Here is a 23,618-nt window from a genome sequence, read left to right as displayed (position 1 = left end):
CAAACCGTCTCCACTCAGAATCATTTTTCTTATACGATGATATTATATCATTGAATTCAAATCTAATACAACCATTATACAATGACCCACTTGTAATCTACTGTACAGCAGAGCGACATCTTTTGAATGCTTTTTAATCTTAGGACTAATATTTTGAATACGAAAAGTTCCTCATTATGTCCATTTATTTACTTACATTAGAAGTTTATGTTTTCAATTAAAATGTAAGACTTAAATGTAAATACAAACAGACTGATGTCTGTACTAAAAAATATTACTTTACTACTTTTTAAATACGCTCAAAACATCTCGATTACCCGATTTTAAACTTTCGTGTTTTCCTAAAGGCTAAAACAAACATTCATACATATTCAAACTAACCTGGGGCACAAAGTTGAACAAGTCCGTAATGCGATAATGAATATCAAATACCATTTAAATACATTAACTATTAAGACGAAAACAAAAATATTTAAGACGTTATAGAACTGAGCCATTAAACGTTCATACCTACATATAAATAATTGGATAAATTATACTAAAATATAATTGGAAAATTGAATGCAATGTCTATATAAGAGAAATGTTATATATTATTATTAAACTATCATTAAACGTTTAAATACGTTGAAAAAATACATATATAATTGTGATAGCAATGTTTATGTTGTTAAAAAAAATAAAAAATAAATAACCATAATAGTGTAATGTATTGGCAAGGTGCATGCATATTGCAAACATATATACTAGGTATATAGGTATATGTGCGTATGTGTGAACGTCACAGACTGATCGGATAACACTATATTATAATCATGGTCATTAGGTTGGTTTAAATAATAAATTGTATAAATGCAATAATGCAAATAATGAGAACATGAAAAATAACTATGTAACTAAATATCACGAAGTGTTATTCTTATACAGACTTAGCGATTTAAAACTTAATACAATACTACCGTACCTACCGTATAATACACCTATATAACCACATCAATAATTAATTTCTAATATATAAAACTGGACTAACCTTATGTTACTACATCTTTAATTTACTATTTTGCGTTAAGATAAATAATAGTGTACAATTTGTAACTATAAGTCTTAAACTAACTGTACTTAATCAAAAGTATAATTTATCTTTATAAAGATTTTTTTTTAATATAGTTTCTCTTAATATATACCTATGTATTTACCTACTACAAAGGTGCATATTATTATGTATTATACTACTATATAAACACATTATAATGAATAACTTGTTTTATTATTTGTTGTTTATTTAAACGAGATTTGGTCGAACGTCATGAACATGAACATACTTATACTAATGAACTAGTTCAATTAATATCAATTAATTTTTTGTTTAAACATTAAGTATATTTATAGGGAAAAATCGAATAGATATCAACTTTAATGGTATCGACACTTCTGGATATTTTTTAATAAGCTCCTTATTAATATGTTAAGTGGAGACTTATCATTGACAAATGGATTTCAAGTAACAGCTCGGCTTTGTTCTACGGCTAATACGCGAATAAAAACGATTGCGTTTTCTACAAATCTTGAGCCCGCCACACAATAATGTGTAGGTATTAAAACAATTTCATTCACAAGCACGGCTGTTTTGAATTAAACAACTATATCATATCATATTTCGTAACTGTTAGCTTTAAAAACATGTTTGTCATTATATACAGTTCCCGAATTCCCGGCATAATTCCGTTATAATATATAGGTACTGCATATCAGATTCACTAACGTTCCAGCAGAACATAAGTCCCTTATTCATGTCTTATGTACGCATTAAAATAGATTTTTAATACTTAGATGCCTATACCTACTTTTACAATTATTATTTTTGATAGGACATATCATTTTTTTATTAGAATCGATTATTTGAACAAGATACTTAAATCTAATCAGAGATTTAAAAAAATTTATTTTAAATTTCAAATATAAAAAAAAAGGCGGGCAAGTGGGTGTCACTCTGCTGTACAGTAGGTTACAAGTGGGTCACTGTAATGGATGCTGTTAAATTCGAATTCAATAATATAATATCATTGTATGAGAAAAATGATACTGAGCGAAGACGGTCAGACAGTCTATGATATTACTAAGTATATTTGATGATATTATTGTGAATAAAGTAAATATATTATATATCCTATTTACGTGGAACCTTATTTTAAATATTCAATAAGTAGCTAAAAAATTTAAATATTTTATAAAGCTTTGTGTTAAATGTTCAAGCTTTTTGACCCAATGAATAAAATTTTATTGATATCTAATATCTATAGAAAAAAAACCTAAAAAAATCGGAAACTTAAAATGTCTGTAAACAACTCAAAATAGGTCAAAATATTTTGAAATTTGTATGGCGTTTAGCAAATGCTAATATAAACATTCAGTGAAATGTTCATGTATTTACGGTCATTATTTTTAGAGTTAACCAAAAACCAAAATCGATTTTAATTGATAATTTACTAAGTTAATTATTAATTTTAATAGACTACTTTTGTAAGCTATGATTATTACGGTTCTAATATAATAATATAATGGATAGTAGTCATAAGATATAATATTGTAATAATAAACTCTGTAGTGGACTTAATTTTTTCCATTCATTATCATCGTATATTATTCAAAACATATGAATTTGACGTGCATATACATTTCACAATACATATTATGAAGAACGAATAATATGTTTAAAACCGGGCCAGTAGTAGGTGCCTTCATTTTAGATTGTGAGCGTAGCAATAAATGTATGTAGATACTATATGCCTAATTATTAAATTTTACAATGGTAGGTGTTTCTTTTTTGTCCATGTATATTGCACGCGTTTACTAGACATAAAATAATTTAATTAATATCTTTTTGTGGTGTTTTTAGGTATTTTAAATTATCTATATTTTTTAGTTTATTTTCGATTTATGAATAACATTTTTTGAATATGAGTAAAAAAACTTGAACATTTATACAAGGTTTCTTTAAACATATTCTAACAAAAATGAACAAATATTGTAAAAAATAGAATTTAGTCATATTTTTTTTTCATAAGCATTAAGCAGGGCTTGAAACCGACTTAAAAAAAAATTAATTAATTTAAAAAAAAATGTTCTATCTAGTGACATACATTGTTATGTTTAAATTTCGACGCCATTGAATATTCAAATTTATAATGACGAATTATCATCCAACAGAAGGTATTGTGATTATTCAAAAAATATTAAAAATCAGTTTGTTATTAACTTAAATACCTAATCATTTTCTGTAGATAATTTCTACAGATAAAATTTCAAAATATTTAGACTAGCTTGAATCTATTTTATAGTAGGGACCTATTTGAAAAACCTATTTCTTATGTGTTTTTAAAAACTATTATGTCCAGCTCAAAATTTTCAAAATGTAATATAAGACCCCGCATAAATTTTTTTTTTGGAAATTCAAAAATATAAAAAATACATTGGCAACATTTTTATTAAAAAGCATTTAAGTTAGAAGTTAGAACTTCACAAAATTCATGAAAATCACAAATATTTGTAAATTATAATATTGCTGTTTAAAATGTATTCAATTTCCAAGCTAATAGGCATGAACTTTTGAAATACATGGTGCACGTGGGTTATTCTTACAGAATCCTAAAAATCTCACAAATACAAATACATTTTCAAAATATTTAGAATAATAAATTGTTAGCTGCTTATTTCATGAATCGATTCGGACCGTTCTGCGGTACGTCGGTAGTGACTTATTAGAATAACATCTAGTAATATTAAATGAAATTATATAATAATATTATTATATAATAGTATACATATATACCTACATGATTTGTGTTTGAAGAATTATAAAATATCCTTAGAAATATATAATTTAAAATAAAATTGACCGTTATTCCGCATATATTTTTTATGAGCGTATGCAGAAGTTTACATTTTGATGAAATTTGATATTCACGCGTAAAATAATGATTTCTCATCAAATGATCCTCTTATAGGTTGAAATATTGTCTCGCTCAGTTGTTTTTCAAATTAATATTAAAAAAACAGATAACAGTGACCTACTATCTTTGACGCTAATATACACTCGTCACCTACTGACAGATACGCTACTATACTAGGCGAATATAATACTGAATTTTCTATTCATTGATAATATACAAAAATCTATATTATACGAGTAACAGTATTAGGTGTTCTAAGAATTGATATAATATGTCCATCAAAATAATACCGTTATTTAGTTTATGAAATTAGACATTGCTGTTCTAAATGTGTACGAATTTAACTTCCATCATGATGTAATCTTAATAAAATATTATGATTACCAACGGTAATAAATCATGATTTCATAAATATTGCAAATGTTTAATCTTAATAACCCCGAACAATTGATATGTACATAAATAAAGATTATATTTGGCATATTACCTTTATGACTTAAAGGTCTTAGTGGTTCGCACAGAATTTAAAAACGGAATGAGGATGGTAAATATTTTGTTATTTTTATGGGACGTTTCCAAAAAAACAAAAAAAAGTTAACGGAAATACACATTAACAATTGCAAAATAAAAATATATACAAGAACTTTCCTTATAAGTCATAAGTTATAAGTTATAACCGATAAAAATAATTGAAAAGTATATTATTAAGTTTAATGGCAATCTGAAAACTTAATGTTAGTTTGTGTTGTTAAATTTAGTCTAATAACTATAACGTTTGTTACAGTTAATTTATTTTGACATAATTCATACCTAATATACAGAAAGGCAATAAAAATAAATATACATTAGTAAGTCGTAAACAAAATGCAAAAAAAAATCAAATAGTGAAGATTTATTTGACAGTTCGTAATAGATATGTACTTAAAGTAACATAACTTAAACAGTAAGCAAAATAATTTTCATATACGCATGCAATATAGTATATAATATTATCTGAGTACTCATGCATTTAAAACAGTGGATAGTTTCTTTTAGATTAAAAAAAATATTTATTACAAGGTTTATTTCCGGTTTTTTTTTTTAGTTGCAACCACTGAGAAGAAAGTATAGTAAACATGAGAAATAGGACAAAAGAAATCTTAAATTTATGTGTAATAATATTACATTTCGTAGAATTGTAGATTTTAGCTACATTTAATTGAGTACGGTGTGATACCAAAGCATGATATAAAATCTTCAAATGGATTCTTTAAATCAACAAAGTTGTTTTGAAAATATAATTAGGTACTGAATTATTATATAACTATATAAGACTATACAGAATACCAAAATTTCGGAAGTTTATCAAAAAATTAAAGTTAAATATTATGTTATAATTTTAATAATTAAACCCAAAATATTAAACAGCTCTATTTCCCATTCGTGCCAACGGTTAAATTATAAAATACTCCCAGCTTTTTATTTTATTAAAATTTTAAAGAGTAATTGACATGTCATGTGAGTATTCTAACGATTTATTATGGTGCGGTGTTTAAAAAATTTGCAATTCATCAATGTTGAGATGTGCAAAAAAGAGATGTCTTATAATTTTAATGTCTATCACGACTACGATAAAGCACCACATTCACATATTATCGTGTTATCTCCATCTCACAAAATATGTACAATCAATTGTGGGTTGTTCCTTGAATATTTGAGTAAATTAACCTATTATCGAACTTAAATGTAAGAGCATTATCTGTGTGGTCAACTCATTCTAATATTGAAGCTATAGCCATACGAAATTGGTTCTGCTGAACACAAATTTGGTATGTTGAATATTTGTGACACGATTGGGTGTTGCGTTCACTTGAGTTATAAGCTATAACAAAACGCAACATCATCCACAAAGTCTATTAGCAGTCCTCAAACTAGATTCAGTATTATATTATAATATAATAATATTAATTACACATTGAATTATGTTAAATTCGTTGTGACTATTATTTTTACTTTAAAAAAATTGAGGTTCGTATAAACGGTAAATAATTGTACCTACTAAAAAAACAATAATAACCATATTATCGTTATATATTTGGCGTTTATTGGAGTGTTTATATTAACGTCACGAGTCAAATAACTCTGATAATAAAAAACCGGTCAATTAAGAAAAACGGTCTTAATTGTGAATCTCATTGCTTGAAATTATCACTACTGTCGTCATACACACAAAACACTTTCAATAGCAATCTATTACGTCATTCGAATTCGTATTTACGTTCTTGTATTGTTTCAATTAAACACAATTGACGCCGTAATATTCTTCAACGCCGACTTCGTTATAACTACAGACTGTGTATATAACCATCTCTACCCCCCTCCCCGGTAAAATAATAAATCGTCGACGATCGGTGTCATCCGTGGCCGTCGATTAATTAACTATAATAATGATATATAGATCGCATGTACACTGCTGCAGTTGTGCCGAGGCACGTGCAATGCGACGTCTTCAAAAATATATATGTGTGTTATGTATTATATTGCACTTAATATAGAATTGTTTTTAATTTTTGAAGAAGGCTAACTATAAGCCCATGTCTATTCAATTTTACTTGACAAATTATTTTTCAATTAAAACTGGCAAACAAAATGCAACAATCATAAAAATAACGGAAAAATAACATCGGATAATTATTAACGAAGAGTGGGTAAATAAATTGACAATTTAATACGAAAGGTTCCTCAAATTAAGTCGTTCTTACCAAAATTAAAAAATATCAAAAATACGGTCACTAATTGTTTCGGGGGGTTTTTTTTTATGGTGTCTTTATCGTGTCTGAAAGGCACGTTTGCAACACTAACATACACATTTTGATAACCAATTCCAAATTAAATTGGTTTTAAATGTCCGAAAAAGGTTTCACAAATTGTTTATTTTCACACGGGTGTCAGGGAATTTAATTTCATTTGAAGCAGTTTTACCAGAATAATATTAAATCCAACATTTAATTGACCATACTATAGAACCACCTATATAAATTGTACAAAGGTTCATATGAAACTCGAATGGTGTCCAAACGGACAGTCTTACACCATCAATTTAAAACTAATTTGGCAGCAAAGAATTACTTCTCAATATAGTTTTTGTAGTAGTGTCAATATATATATATATATATACATATATATACACATATATATACACATTTTATATAGGTTAAAGTTGAAATATGCCTCGTTCTATAAACCAGACGTAATAATTGTCTGTTTTAAAAGATACATTAAAAAGTCATCATGCATTTAAAATCTAAAATATTATTAGTAAGTACCTAAGTGTACCTACATAAACTCAATATAAATGTATGTCTACAAGATAAATATATTTTATTTTATTAAAAAAAACTATAGAAATTAGTTTGAATTTTTCTGTGTAAGTAAAATGTTTACATTTAAATCAATGACACTATGACAGGTTTTATAAATTATTCAAAACAATTTTTAAGTTTGTATTTTGGTGAAATTAAATATTTATTTAAAGTTTTATATAAAATTTCTTTACTCATAAACCATGTTTTTGACAAACTTTGACCTGACTGTGATTTTAAATATTCTCATGAGAATTTCAAAGCGTGTATTTATTATTATTAAATAAAGAATATTTTCTTTCTAGAAATATATAAATGTTGTACAACTTTAAAAGTTATTATAGAACGTCAAATACGAAGTCATACTTATAATAACCGTACAAAATACCTATAATACAATAAACGTACAAGAAAACTTCGCGTTAAAAATAATTCAATAGGAATGTCAAAACAGTGAAAACTATAATATTATGTGGACGTTAAAAGGAAAAACACCGGAAAACTCACTCTACTGTATAGTATGATTCTAGTGTGTATCACGCAATTGAGCAAAACATGGATTAATATACAAAAACCGATTCTGAGCGAAGACGTTAGGTATCAGTCTTTATTTCAATGGATATTTTGTAATGTAGGTATATTTTTTATTAAAACTAGATAGTAGTTTATTTTTCTATTAATAATATGGTAGGTTGAATTGATTTTTACCATAAAAATTACATTTATATATATATATTATATTATTATAATATATAATAACATATTAATTTACTGTTATTTATTTCCCACGGTGTTCTGTTAGTTGCTTCCAATTATTTAGACAGTTGATATTAATTGCCCAATTTTGACTCTCTTAAGTTTAAGCAAACGCAAAAGTGCTACAAGAAACCAAAAAAAAAAAGAAAATATGAATTCTTTAAAATACATCCTCGAACTGCTTAGAGCCTCAGAATCTAAACCGTTTTAATGAGTAGGTAATTATAATTCATTATAGAACAATGGTACGAATAATATATTATTAATATTATCGTATATTCGTAAAAATATTAATTTTTTTCCCAATTTAGGGTACTCGTAATTTCACTTTCCAATTTAATATTTTTGTTTATTGAACTTAACCGTTTTAATAAATATTAGATAAAAATATATTGCATAGGGATTAACTCTGTGTTCAAACTCAGATAAAATAATACGGTAAAAATTATTGTTCTCAAAATAATCAACACATACGTCATTATCCTTCTAATTTTTAAATTATATACTTTATATGGTTATTACTTATTATTTACTAAATAAGATAAACAATACAAACAAGCTACACAAACACCACACTGTATAGCTAATCGGCAATATGAATGTTGTACCTACACGTTTAAATGTTTTATTCTTTACCGAAATAGAAAAAATAAAATATACAATCGAACTTTTAAACTGACGTCATCAGTTATACTACTATAATATTATATTAGTACAATATGTTCATAATTTAATCAACATAATATTATAATATGATACCTTAATAATACTATACATCATTTATTTATCGGTCGAGATAAATCGGAAAACGTGAAAATAATTCGGAAAATTCAATATGGCCGATATCGTTAATAACACACAAGCGGCGTGTTCTGTTTCGTATAAAATATCAAATTTATTATTTTTAATGTATTATTGTTTGTCGGTCCATAGATGATAAAATCACAACGCTTATCACACTTCGTTTTCTGTCTCGCGTACTTCTAACCTATATCATTGACCTTTCAGACCAAACATAACCCATAACAAGCTGCTTATCTAAGTCCTACACCTAATTTTTTACACCGGAGCCGACATAGGTACATCGGCAATGTAAACGCGACCAAAATATTGTGTGTATGATGTATGTTTGCCATCGCGGTATTTCAATTTTTTTCACTCGGTTTACCGCACTTGTTCATATTTACATTCGTCGCCGAACACGCGTGGTTATTACGTGGTGTGCACAATATTTTCAACAAAAAAAAAAACCGTGATTATTTTTGTTTAGTTAAAACTAAATTGTTCATAAAAACATCATTGAGATGTATTTTAGGTATTACCGAATATATGATTAATTAACTCATGATTGACTTCATCGTGATAACGACTGTCTCGAAAGTCTATATTATATTGTATAGGGTTATATTATGATGGTTACCCGGTAAGGCAGTAACAAACTCACTAGGTAAGGGTCACTTTTTGTTTTACTCGTTCGTCATTCCACGATGAGGTCCAACAACATTACAACTTAGGAACATTTTGACGAAACTGGTTTAAATTTAACGACAGTAAAAGTTCGGTTTGTTTCTACCTGTCTAAGTATATTGTATGTATATACGCATTAATTATACAAAAATAACACAATCGAGATTTGTAGAGAGCTGACGTCGCCACAAAAAATATATGGCCACTATTCTCAAATGTATTACAGTTTCGAATAGCTCTTAAACTATACATAATATGATTGGGCTTATGCTTTGCGTAACTATATCATTATATAGATGTATTGATTAATATTTAAAATTAATGGCTCGTTACCTATACACGTCATAGTTTTATATTAATTCTATAATTACGATAGTTATAATGAAGCGGATTTACTATAGTATTATTATAACCACGAGAACGAAATGTATCGTATTTCTATGATTTACAGCAAACTTTCTTGCGCTGTGGTCATGTCATACTGATTTGCTTTTACGTCCTAATGACATAAAAATCTGTTTGTAATAAAAAGGCGTCTTTTGAGTTTCGAAAAAGTATCTAATGAGCGTAGTTTTAAGTTTGATTCTAGTGTAATCGTACACTATAGAAGATTCAGGATCGTTATTACGCAGCTGTAGTATAATATTATATTATCACTGTACAGACCATATTAGCATAATGTGAGTATTGTGAGGAAATTAATTTCTATATTATACAATATTATTATAAAAAGGTAAAATTTGTTTGTATGTAGGGGGTAATCTCTGTAATTACTGAACCATTCTAAAAGTTCTTTCACTAATAGAAAGATACACTAATATAACATAAAACATAATAATATGTAATACTGTAAAATTACTAAATTAGTATAGGCCTATAATACTGGTATAAACTATACACCAAGTGTATTTAGGTGTATTTTTTAAAATTTTTTTTATGGTCAGGATAATCTCAAAAAGATACCGACTTGATTTACTTGTGGATTTTTTTATTATGTAAATAATATTTCAACATTATACATAAACATGTTCGTGTATGGTATTTAGAAATTTGAGTTGGCTACACATAAATTTCGTGTCTGCTCACGAAATATTGTTTGCATAGGTTTGCTACCATTGGTGATCGGTTACAATATAAATAAAATTTAAAAAATAAAAATTGGTATAGATTATTTCCAACCATGCGTTGCAATGGGATTTTATTTTTTTGATAAAATAAAAATAATATAAAATTTTTTTTTTGTTAATTTAGTATACAAAAAATGGTAATATCCGTATGTTAGTAGATTAGTTATAGACTCAAAAACTACTCATCCGATTTTGACAAAAGATTCAGAAATTATTTTTTAGAAAATTTATATCAGAAAAATGTAGAAGGTGATTTGAACCATGTTCGAAAATATACCAAGTGCTTTATCCAATTATTCACATTTGGATTTCTCATATCTAAGGAACTAGTTCACAAAGCGAGGTACACCGATGTAGAATATTTGCCAGTGAATTGAGGTGAGCCAAAACCAAGATGCAACGATATAGCGCCATATTTTATGTTTGTTAATTTTTTCTCTGGAGGAGTCGAGTTATATAGCTAGTTTTATAGTATAATAACAGGATTTCAGCAATTAGATAACTTAAATATTGAATATTCAAAAAAATCAAAGAATTATTACGTTCTCTTTCTTGCTCACTTTAGTCGGTTTACCATATATTTTACGCGTATACGTACTACATGTTTAATAAGACAAAGCAATTATCGACTAACCGAATGACAATAAGATTTCGGCAACCAAATGTCTTGAATCGCTTACACACATATTTTTCCAGTATCACTAACGTCTGACACACGTCATATATTTAGTATAATAATATCAGCTAGGATGACACGTTTCTCGGTGATTTATCCAAAAAACAACATTTTCAAAATCGATTGTTGTGCCTACTTATTACCATGATTTTAGCATTTTTCGTTCCGGCCGGTACTAATGCCAATATCTTCTAATGCCTGTCAATATATGCTGTTATATATTTCGACATCTATAACAGCTCTTGTAGGTATCCACCGAGCGATGAAACCATGAGTCACATATTTTATTCGATCAGGCACTTTGGCACCAAATAATATAAGATATGCATCATTATTATGCAACCAAATGAGGCAAAAATCACTTTACAAATCATTCACATTCGGTATTTGCAAAAATGAGCATAGAAAGTTAGTTTTTTTAAAGTTAAGTCACTAATTAAAAAATTTAAATTAAAAAACCTTGTTTTTTTGAGATGGAAATATAATGATATTAAAACTCTGTTTATTGGTCCACTTTGTAGTGTATGCTATAAACCATATATTATAATAAGTTTATTTTATTAAATTATTAAATTATTCTATGGTGACATTCGTTTTAAAAGCACTCAGTCAATATAATAATAATGATAAACATTTATAACTTATTATTTTTTTTTTTCAATAAGCGTGATCTCGGATTTCAGAAAATTGGTTTCCGGAACGTGCAACCGGAATATCATATGGTTTGAGCGTTCGAAAGTAACACATTTTATACGCTATTAAGCTGGGTTGCGATTTGGACATAACGTTATATAGATAAATACAACGACCATAGTCCATAAAATATTATATACCACGTAATTATATTATATATTTTAGATATTTCTCTCGTTCGCATTCGACCACGTTTAAAAAGATCCATTTTGGACGTTGTCGTCGCGTTGATCAAATAAATCGTCACGCTGCTTAAAATATACTTAGCTATATACATATTGAAAGACAAAAAGGGCTTAGCGACACGATAATAAATGAGCCGCGATAATAGCAGACAGTTTCCGCTTTCGAACAGGCGGGCGCTGGTGTTCCTGGATCCTCGTAGGTATGTCTATATATTTATTCAGTGCACACAATTATTAACGACGAGCAGTTGATTTTTAATTCTTTGACCAATGTATACGAACAATTAGCGTTCAAATTCTACTTGCCACGAAAAATATACTAAAATCTTACCTCGAATGAGCCTCTCGAAGCTTTTAATGCCATCGCATAATAGAGCATCGGTCGATTATATTATGACGTTTGTACAACATATTAATATATTATTATAATTTGTATTATTATTGTTTTATTAACGTCAAACGGCAATTGTATATATTACAACAGATATTCTAAAAAAGCATACACGTGAGTAGTTAGAATACAACAGGGCTGCTAATATGTACATCAGGAAGTTATTATTCAATATACAAAATAGTGCTAAATATACAATACATAATTTAACATATAGTAAAACGATAATTAAGTAAAATTGGTTGTGTGGTTCAAGGATCGACATTATTATTTGCAGCTCTGAGCATACAACTCAGAGTATGGCTTGTGCTCATAAGAAGTCTTATGTCTTGGACATAGAATTAGGCTGGATTTCCTATGAGAAGACACTTTAAAAGGTAAGGTGGCAAGGTTTTCGGGAACACCTAGTGAATAATTTAATACCTACTGAGGATAAGAAATCTAAATCTGCTTTATCGCGACGAGAAGCAAATGTAGAAATATTTAGGGCCTGTCTTATAATAATCGTGAGGTACATGGTGAGGTGAACGTTCATTTTGAAAGCAATATAGTTTAATCGTTTATTTTGGACACGTTCAAGACATGTCTGTTCTTTGACTAAATACGGTAAATATAAGATACAGAGGCATCTAACAGACTTAAATAGTTTAGTGAACTAGCTTACGACAAATCTGAGAACGTTAAGTGCTCTATTTACCATCATATCGATGTGAGGACTAAAACAGAGATTAGACGAGTAGCTAAACCCAAGATTTAAATGTAGGTAACACGTTCTAGTTCAAGGCCATCAAGAAAGTATAGTATTGTATTTAGGTGGTACCTAAATATTCGTGTATGAACTATAAACCATAACCAATAGGTGACTATAATATAATATCATATACTGTATCAATGTTAAACTTTTAGTAAATATCCTTGTAAGTCGGTATAATATGTTGTTTTTTTTAAAATTATTATTCTTGATCATACCCTGACAATATCTGGTACAATAAATATAGTTTTAAATATCTAATAGCCAAGGTATGTTATTTCTATACCACCATATGAAACAAATTTAAAAAAAAAAAATGGTTAATCGTGTGTAATAATCCGGACTAAAGAAATATATTTCACGAGCAAAGGGTCAAATAAATCTTTATTGTAATAATAATATTATAATACATCGCGTTATGTCTTATACGCCGACTATTATACGTAAACCGTAAAGGGGATAGGACACGGGGGGTTAAGATCCTTCTATCTTTGAATCATATTAAAAAGCGTCACCTTTAACATTTACTTTAACAGATTCATCAAATCACTCAAATCCAACTTTAAACAATTGTTTTCTTTCGAATGCGTATCTTTACCAGGAAATATATTATATTTTATCAACAATTTTTTGGTCAGAATAATGTCTGTGCACATGATAAGAACAGTGGTTAGTAAGTATTTCAGAAATACATCACCTATACACTATGCATTTTTGTAATGTGTCAAAAATTACATGAGGTCTACAATGAGTTCTGACAAATTTTCTGGCAACATAGATCACAAATATTATTTGAAGAAATCGCATTTTCCTATTTAGTGAATGAGCCGTTTTATTGTAAAGCTAGGAAATGCTTATTTATTTTTAACAATATAATTTAACCTATCCCATGAAATTTTTTTATATAAAACATCCTTATTTTTGTTCTGTTATAATAAAAAATAAAGATAAATGTAAAAAAATATTATAAACAATTTATCTATTCAAATGAAACATTTCATTTTAGAAAAACTTATCCCGAACAAGGTACCGGTCTACCAGGTACTTATTTCATGAGGTATTTAATAACACTAACCTTTGGTTTCGGTTTGGACTGGTCGAACGCCTCCACCGTCGCTGCAGCTTCGTCATCCTCAGCGCCACTAAACGTGCTGCACGTGCTGCATCCGGATATCTTGCGCTCAGGCGTGTGCAGCGAATAGTCTGCGTCCAGCACGCTGATGACACTCCCCGCGGCGCTCCACGTGCTCGCACTGCATTCGGACGAAGAGTCGTTGAACCCGTAATCGGCGGACGACCTGTACTCGAACTCGCCGAGGTCGTCAAGCGTGAACATGGACGAAAAGGACACCGGGTCCTCTGAGTGGTCGCTGACCACCACGGACGGGGTTCGGAACTGACGACCACCTGTTCCGTTTACCGGTGTCTCGCCGTCCGGCGGGCCGCAACCGTCGTACACCAACACGCTGCCCGCGTCACCACCCGCATTGCTGCTGAACGACCGGTACAGCGCCGGGTGGTGGTGCAGCCTGCTCCCAAACTCCCGGTGTTGGTGATGGTGGTGCGTCGTCTCGTAGCCCTGGTCTAGGCTGTGGCCCTTGCGGCACGGACTGCCCATCCCGTCGCCCTGGCCCTGACGGCCCACTGGCCCCGTCCACGACTTGCGCCGCTTTCGCTTCACCTTGGCCTTGCTCACCTCCAGCCGGCTGATTACCACCTGCTGTAGCTGCGGCTTCCGGCCATTACCCGACCGCAAGTCTTCCACGCCACCGTCCGAGATCGTCGTAAGCTTATCGTCTTCGTCGCTACCTAAAAAAAACGAAATAAACAAATTAAAAAAAAACAAATACAAACGAATAAACGATACGTAAAAAGATATTCAAATACATAATATCGGAAACGACGTTGAACGTTTGATTAGTACGGCCCATTGTCGTTCAAAATGCAAAACGAGGATACTATTTGTATAAATTGTATTATTATAATAATAATATTATGACATTATTGAACTATTAAATTAATGCACGCATGATTTTTATTATTTTGAAAAACAACAATTTTTAATTTTCATAACATTATTCTTTTTGATAATGCAACTACTGAAAACACGGTTGATGCAACCAATGCGTGTAACTATGTTTCGTTAATAGAAAACACCTACAATTATCTCTGTGTAACTATAATTTCACGATTTTATAATAATTTTAATAATTCAGCGGAACATAAATATTTACTGTGTTAATGTGTCTTTTCGAGGGGGTTAAACGTTGATTGGCATTATAAATTAATTTAAACGATGGCGGGTTAAATATGAATAAAATTGACTGGAACCATTAATAATTATCGTGGTTTATACATTATTATTATTATTAACTTTGTGGCTTACATTATATTTGCAGACCATAATATTTACGTTGCAAAAATTGAAAAAATGATTTGAATGTTACAATACTTGAAAAAAACGTGTATGACGTATCCATTATAACTTAAAACTTCAATTTCGATAGAGTCGAGCATTACAGCACTTGGGCCTTTCTACCATATCGATATAAATAAGCATTTATACTTAAATAAATCATGGGGAAAATGTAGTACAGTGTCAATATATTATAATATAGATAAAACCATCTTTGACGATTTTTCTTTTTTTGGTCTCAATTTAGTCGATATTTTATAAAACTTTATGACTTTTTCAATACAATTTGTCATGACTTGAGACTTGTTTATGTTATATTATATACTTTATATCATGTACGTTCATGTGCTAGTACAAAGTGCCAAGCGTTTTGAAATGTATATTTTTACCCGACCGCACACAATGTCCGCGCTTCGCATTTTTAATGTTGGACCGTACAAAGTGACCTAGAACCCGACATGACACACTCAGTTGCGTACTTAGGAATTTAGAGCCCCAGGTAAACAATTAAAGAATTCCATCAAAATTCATTAACAATAAAATCGCAATTATTATAAGGTGCTAGGTGACGTACCTAGTCTTCCACAGTAGGTACCATAAATAACCTCCCAATAATTTGTCAAATCTAAACACCCCGAAACGAGTCTTACCATACATTAGTTAATAAGAGTTAAGCTCCTCAACATTTTACTTTTGACACTCGTCACACTTTATAATATATTATATTTTATTTCACGGGCATTTCATTAATAAAATACATGTTGAATGGCAAACTAATAAACATAACGTACCTATAGAAAAAATAAAAATGTATCAATAATATGACCCTAGTATGCGGTTAGAATTGCTTTAAAATATAAACATTCAGCTTCATTATTCCTTAAAAAATTGATATTAAAAAAAATCAACTAAAAGCTGTATTTTACGGTTTTTGTTTGTCCAGATCACGGTTATCTACATAAATTAGACTTATACATAATCATGGTCCAAAAACATATTACATACCTATATTCTATGCTTACCTCCAAAACGATAATCGTCAAAATACACAAAACTATGTTTAAAATTATTATTGATATTTTTTTTGTTTAGTTATTTATCATAGGTAGGTAATTTATTTTAAACATCTTCAACATTTGGGGCCATAATTGAACATTTTATCCCATATTAAATGCTTACGATTAAAAATTCTAAGTTGTTCGTAAGTTCTGTTCGAAGACAGAAAATAGATTTAATTATTATAGTTAAGTTGTACCACTGTAACATCAAGGATGGTTGATTAATTGTCAACACAGACATTTTTTTTTTGAATTTATTATCACCAGGACTAGGATTTATATGCAACAGCATGTTTTTTTTGCTACTTCTGATTATTGATTTTGTCAGTAATGTCCACGAATCACCTCATGATGAGATAAATGGTGGTATTTTTATTTTGCATATTTTGGATAAAATGCATATTATTGCATATATTGAATACAATTAATAATTTATCACGTACCTTAGTACTACTAAAATTACACAAATACTGCTTATGCCTTGTTTGAACCAAAAAATAAATAAAACATTATCCTACAGATCATCCATCTAATTTTTATATCCTTGAGGGTCGTAATCCATTCATAGGGAAAACCAAGGCTGGATTTTTTTTAACTCAGTTAAGTTAATATGCACCAATAACAAAAAGTTAAAAGTTAAAAATCAATTTAACTATAGGTTAACTCAGTTAAGTTAAAAGTATTAATATACACTTTTTCTTAACTTTTTATTAATGTAAAAAAAAAATAATTTGTATATACAACGCTAGCGTACGTAATTTTTTTCCAACCCAAAACTAAATTATAGACTATAGTGTTTATACTTTGTACAGCATTTCCATTACCTAAGTTAGATTCGAATGATATACATTTTTAGCTTTAAACAATTTATGATACATATTTTTTGACATAAAAAAGAAATAGACTGAAATAGTGAAATATAATTAAATAAAAAACAAAATAAATTAATTTAACTTACTTCTTAAAATGCAAAATTAACTCGTTAATTTCACGTTAATTAAAAAATAAATTTAGTAAGTTAACAGTTAAGTTAATGAAAGGCCAAAAGTAACTAGTTAAGTTAAAAAGTTAAAATTAAATTAACTTTTTAACTTAACTTTAACTTTTTAACTCGTTGATGCCCAGCCTTGGAGAAAACTATGGCCGCCTCCCCTAAAAAAAACCATAATATATGATAACATCATTGTTGTTTAAGACTACTTGTATAAATATTCGTCTTGCGGTGGAATGAGCTCGACTGCCCATTATAGGTATTTATTTCCTAACAACAGATATTCTAATAACCACAATGAATAAATAGTATTTTCAATTAGTTACAATAATTTAGTAATTTAAATAGATACTTAAGCTCGCTTACCCACATATGTTCACCCCAGACTCTGGTCATACATGCGTACGTGTAAATTATTATATAGCTATCATTAGGCTATAAATTAAAATACATGGTTTTTTACAAATGTCGTCGGCCCGCATCAGTTGTAACAATGACGTTTCAGTATAGACACGTCGTATACAGTCGTGTTTGAATTCCAATTAATTAAAACGCTTTCGAAATACGACCAGACGGTACCTACTTACTTGAATACATCCGAATACTTAGGTACATAATATCTTTACAATCATTCTTATCATTATCGTAGGTACGTGTACTATGTAGGTATATGATATGATATATCGTAATATTTAACTTACAACTGGTTATTTATAAGCCTAGATTAAACTTCGATTATAAGGATTTAGTGAGATAAATAAAAATATAAAAAGTCCGGAGTATATATTAATTACCTTTTTTTATAATAATCCCTATACGTTTCATAATAATTATACTATGTGAAAGTTTATTTGAAATTATAATTTAAATTATTTAATAGAATAATTTCAATAGTATGATAAAACACCGAACAAAAATATTTTATATTTTCAAAATAATAAAATAGCGTATTGCAATAATTTAAAATACGTATTGTAAAAAAAAATATGAAAGATATGTAACAGGAAATAATATTTCCTGTCTAATGCACAATCCATATATTATACTCCTTTATCCTTAAAGATGAAAGAACTTGTATGTATCACAAACAAAATACACGGTCGAATACCAAACCTTATTTGTCCCCAAAAAAACAGTGCCAATCTTAAAATGTTAAAAGCCTTTGAGAAATTTAAATAATATCGTATAAAATATAATAAAATGCAGAAAAATATAATCCAACAAAATATGTTGATTGACATTTGAAATCCAATCAAAATATCATACAAAAACAATATGGATAAAAAAGCCATAAAAAGGTCAAAACATTTAGCACTTAATATGTCTTATACATAATACACAAAGTAAAAAATAACACGAGAAGTTAAATTAATTTTATAAGTGATTTATATCAAGGTTAAAAACAGGAAGTTTTTCTAATATAAAAGCATTTAATTTTAAAAAACCTTAAAAAGCAAAATTAGTTTTCTTTACTTTGTAATGTACATGTAAAATACTTTTAAATTTAAATTTAGACGTCCGTTATAATAATAAAAATGTACATTTACGAATTATTCAATGTCAAAAGTTAAAGAATTAAGAAACATGGTTTATGGTAGCAGAATTATAATACTAAATATTTGATGAATTCCGTATACAATTGGATATCTACTTATAAAATGTTCCAAATAATATTAAAAGTTAAAGAAAATTATAATCAACTTGTATTTAGTTAATTAAAATAATTTTAAAATCACGTTTTTGAGCATCTATTTAAATCGTCAGACTGACCTATATAATATTATAATAATGTGTTCCAACTTCTAGTAAAATGAATTATACATTCACGATTAGCACCAATATTATAGGGGATGAGACACAGAAATACAGAATAATTGGAATACCCATACTCTGTATTTTTTTATATAATATAGTATAGGTAGTACATTATTATTTGTTTCCATCATTTATAAGAATATAATAAAATGTATTTAAAATAAAATAACAAGTACAATACAGTACGTTTAAAAATCCCTAATGCAATGTTGTTTTTTTTTTCAAAATATTCATTACATTTTAAAAATATAGTTAATTAAACAAATCAAAAAAAGAGATAGTTTTTAAATCATAAGACCTTACCTAACCACGAGAACCTTTCTGGTTGTAGAATATTATGTTTTCATAATGTATAATTTTACATAAATTGGAAACAATTTATAAAACTAATCATTGAAACAAAGGAATAACGTTATTAAACTCAAATATTTCAAATCCAAAAAACGTTTGAAAAACAAAAGGACAAGTTTTATACCATCGTAAATAACATAAGTCCAATTTGCATCGTGTGAAGTTTAGCGAAGCACAAACCATACTCGGGATAAGAAAAAAATATATAGCAAAAAAAGCATGTATACGAACACCAACTTGGTGTAAAAAAAAATATTCATCGTGTAAACATTGTATAGGTGATCAAAAACTGTGACAACAACGCTTAATACTCGCGTCCATCAGCCATCCGAGTAGGTATGAAGGTTGATTAAAAATATAAATAAAATTAGTCATCAAAGAGATCAATGTGTACCTAGGTGTTACTTCTTGTTGAACATTATTTTAGTTATGTTTTTATTTTTTTAATAGACATTCTTAAAGATTGAAATTTTATCACACTTGAAATTTTATACAATATACTAAAACTGCTATTCTCACTCAATTACAATGTTTTTTTCAGTTAAATTATTTTGAATGTTCTTAAAAAAATTTTATGTTGGGGATTTTCCATATACCTAAGTTATTTTATTAAAATCATTATAAACTCTAATATTATGATTTTGTGAAAAAATAAAGCTTAAAAAAATAAATTATAGGTACTGTTATCGATCGAGTGTGGTTAAATAAAGTTAAATTTTAACCTCCTATAAAACATAGGCGCCTAAAAAAATTATCATCATTGACTATATTATGTTGATACTAATTTAGGTAAACCTAAATATTTTATAAAGGTATCAGACTATAAGCGTGTTCTAGAAAATGTATAAGCCGCAAAATTAAAAAAAAATATTTGAGATAATTGAATATTATACCTTTTTGAATATATAGGTAGGTACTTGCCCAAAAATGAAAATGAATCAAAAAGTAAACTTGGTATGGCATATTATACAAATTATTGGCATTAATATTCTATCAAAAGTCCATATTCGTATGTTATGAACTGAAGAAAAACAAAATATATAAGTAAACCTTCTGACAAGAAATAAAACATTTGAAAAAAAAAATTAGATTTTATTAAAATAATTGTTTATTTTAAATTTCTACCTATGTATTACATTACATATTATTATTATGACAGTTTAATTATTATTATTATTTATTTCAATTATTATTTCATTATTTTGTCTTAGTTAAGTTCTACAAAAATTGATTAAAAATTATTTACGACGATTTAATTATAGTATTGTTAACCATACTTATTTAGAGATGCAACCAGGTTTAAAAAAAGGCAATCTGGGACACAAATTACGTAGGTACGTATGACAATTTTTGAATCTTTTTTTATTTAAATATAATTATGAACTAACTTACTGATAATTATTTTAGACGAAAGTAGTATGCGCGGACCTACTTATTTAAATTAGTAATTATCAGTGGATACCTCATTATAATACAATGTAATCCAAATATAATAACTCTTTAATTTTTAATAATATTAGCTACGTGTTAAATAAAAAGTAGGTAATACCTATAAAACATTTTATTAAATTTAGTAGTAAGCCTATATTAAACAGTCTTATTTTTGTACCAAAATTAAATTTCATATGTAGGTAATATTTTTTTTTCAATAACTAATAAACGAATTCAAAATGATTATGTAACATAGTACACAATTTCCTCTAATAACATAGGTAAAGTATAACATTAACTCTACATAATTACTAATAAATAATTATATAAGTAACATATATAATATAATTATTATGTTGAAATATAATGTACGAGTTTAAAAGTACTTATACATTTTATTATTGTGTATAGTAAAATAATTTATTGAAGAAGTTGATTCATTTTTATAATTCTATTAAATTAAACTTATTTAGTATTTATAATAATTGTTTTATTAATACTTTATAAAATAACCATTTCTTAAGAATATTATGTAAATAATAATAAGTAAGGTTTTAAATATATGATAAGTTGGATCCGGATATTATACCAGTTATACATTAGACTGCAATGATTTAAGAACAATATATTAAGACCTTAATTTTATTGTTTACAACAGTTTTGTAAAAAAATATAAATCATATGTTATGAAAAGTAATACCAAATGAAAAAAACATAATATTATTGATTTTTCAAGTTCTATTTTTATATTATTATAATTAAATTAAATACTTACTATTATTTTCATAGTATTACCGAAAGCTATAATATTAATTATATTTAAAATATCTGTTTAAATCCTTGAAATATATATTTTAAATTTAACTGCTTAGCCTATTATAATTTCTGTATAAAAAGATTAAAAAAAAGGCTAATGTTTTGTTGATCGGCATACAGCCGGTAAAATAATATTGTTATCAGTAAAATGCGTTTATACAATAAAAAAAAAATACTACAATGTTTGCACTTATCTTCAAATACGAATCCGTAAAATGATAAAATTAAAAATTAAGTTATAAATGGAATTGAACTCGAGAATACGTATACATTAAAAAAAAAATAGGTATGGTAATCTAATTTCTGTGAAAATATTCATGTGTAAGAAATACTTAAAGAGTCACAAGAATATAAATACATATACAGCACTATAGTTATTGATATTCAACGAAAGAAAAATGTTACCTCTTGTGTACTAATGTGCCATTATAATTGTATTACTTCTGGTTTAATTTGGTCACGTGTCACAACAACGTTTTGGCCAATTAGTCGCATCCGGAGAAGCAACTAACGACTCGTGAAAAATGGTCGATTTTTTCTCTTTGTAGTTAGTACTTATGCCCGTTACATTACCCAAAACCACTACAGCACTGCCCCACCCTTTTTAGTTTTTCCGAGTTGCAGAGTAGGTAGGTACACTAACTAAAAACTTATAGAGTTGACTTTTGATATTATACATTTTATTTCGACCTTTATACTCATACATTAAAATCGATACTAACACGTTGAGCGCCAAAATTGGGTCTCACTAAACTTTGTCCTCGCCGCCACGGGTTGTTTTCATAGGTTTACTAAAATACAGTTTTGACAATTTAAACAAATATTGATTAAAAAAAAATAACGAATTATCATATTATTTGCAAACTTGTAACACCTACTGAAAGTGGCAACACTGTAGATTTTAAATCGAACGAGAAAATACTGATTATTGAGGCCCAAAAAGCCGAAAAGAGTATCGACTATCGGCCGAAAATTATTTTAGTGAAACCCAAAAATGGGTCTCAAAAACCAACTTTTGGTCATTTGTTAAGACTCGGAATTGGGTCTCATGACGGTTAGCTATATTTTATGCAAAACACCGCGGCGTTCAACGTGTAAATTACTAATGCCTCTGATTTTATTTTTGTTTTGAACTTTTAAGTGTTTGAGAATTTTGTTTACAACTAAACTGGTCTGATGTCGTATATATAGGTATAATATGTACATAATAATATGGAATAATGGAATGTTACATTACCTATTTTTCGAGGAAAAAACGTTATCCAGTAGTTCTTACATAGGTAGGTACCTACTGAAATAAAATGTAAGTGTTTTATCGCTATAATATTTTACATAACAGTTTTGTAAGTCAGAAAACTTTGCATTAGGCAATATAATAAATATACCTACAATTTGTAGGTACT

At 28.1% G+C, this 23,618-nt stretch overlaps 1 protein-coding gene across 3 annotated transcripts in view; it reads right to left on the bottom strand.

Annotated features, from left to right (window-relative positions):
- The window catches only part of LOC100165797 (inositol-trisphosphate 3-kinase B), a 375,342-nt gene that overhangs the window by 262,193 nt on the left and 89,531 nt on the right, over nucleotides 1-23,618 (bottom strand). For all 3 annotated transcript variants that reach the window (XM_029487408.1, XM_029487406.1, XM_029487407.1), the window contains exon 2: nucleotides 14,413-15,146. In XM_029487408.1, coding sequence (XP_029343268.1) covers nucleotides 14,413-15,146 — 734 coding nt within the window. The remainder of the gene's footprint in view (nucleotides 1-14,412; nucleotides 15,147-23,618) is intronic.

The sequence above is a fragment of the Acyrthosiphon pisum genome, chromosome A1 (assembly GCF_005508785.2).
Source record: "Acyrthosiphon pisum isolate AL4f chromosome A1, pea_aphid_22Mar2018_4r6ur, whole genome shotgun sequence".
Classification (NCBI taxonomy): Eukaryota; Metazoa; Arthropoda; class Insecta; order Hemiptera; family Aphididae; genus Acyrthosiphon; species Acyrthosiphon pisum.
Note: the sequence above shows the minus strand (reverse complement) of the source record. Positions and strands in the feature narration are given on the sequence as shown.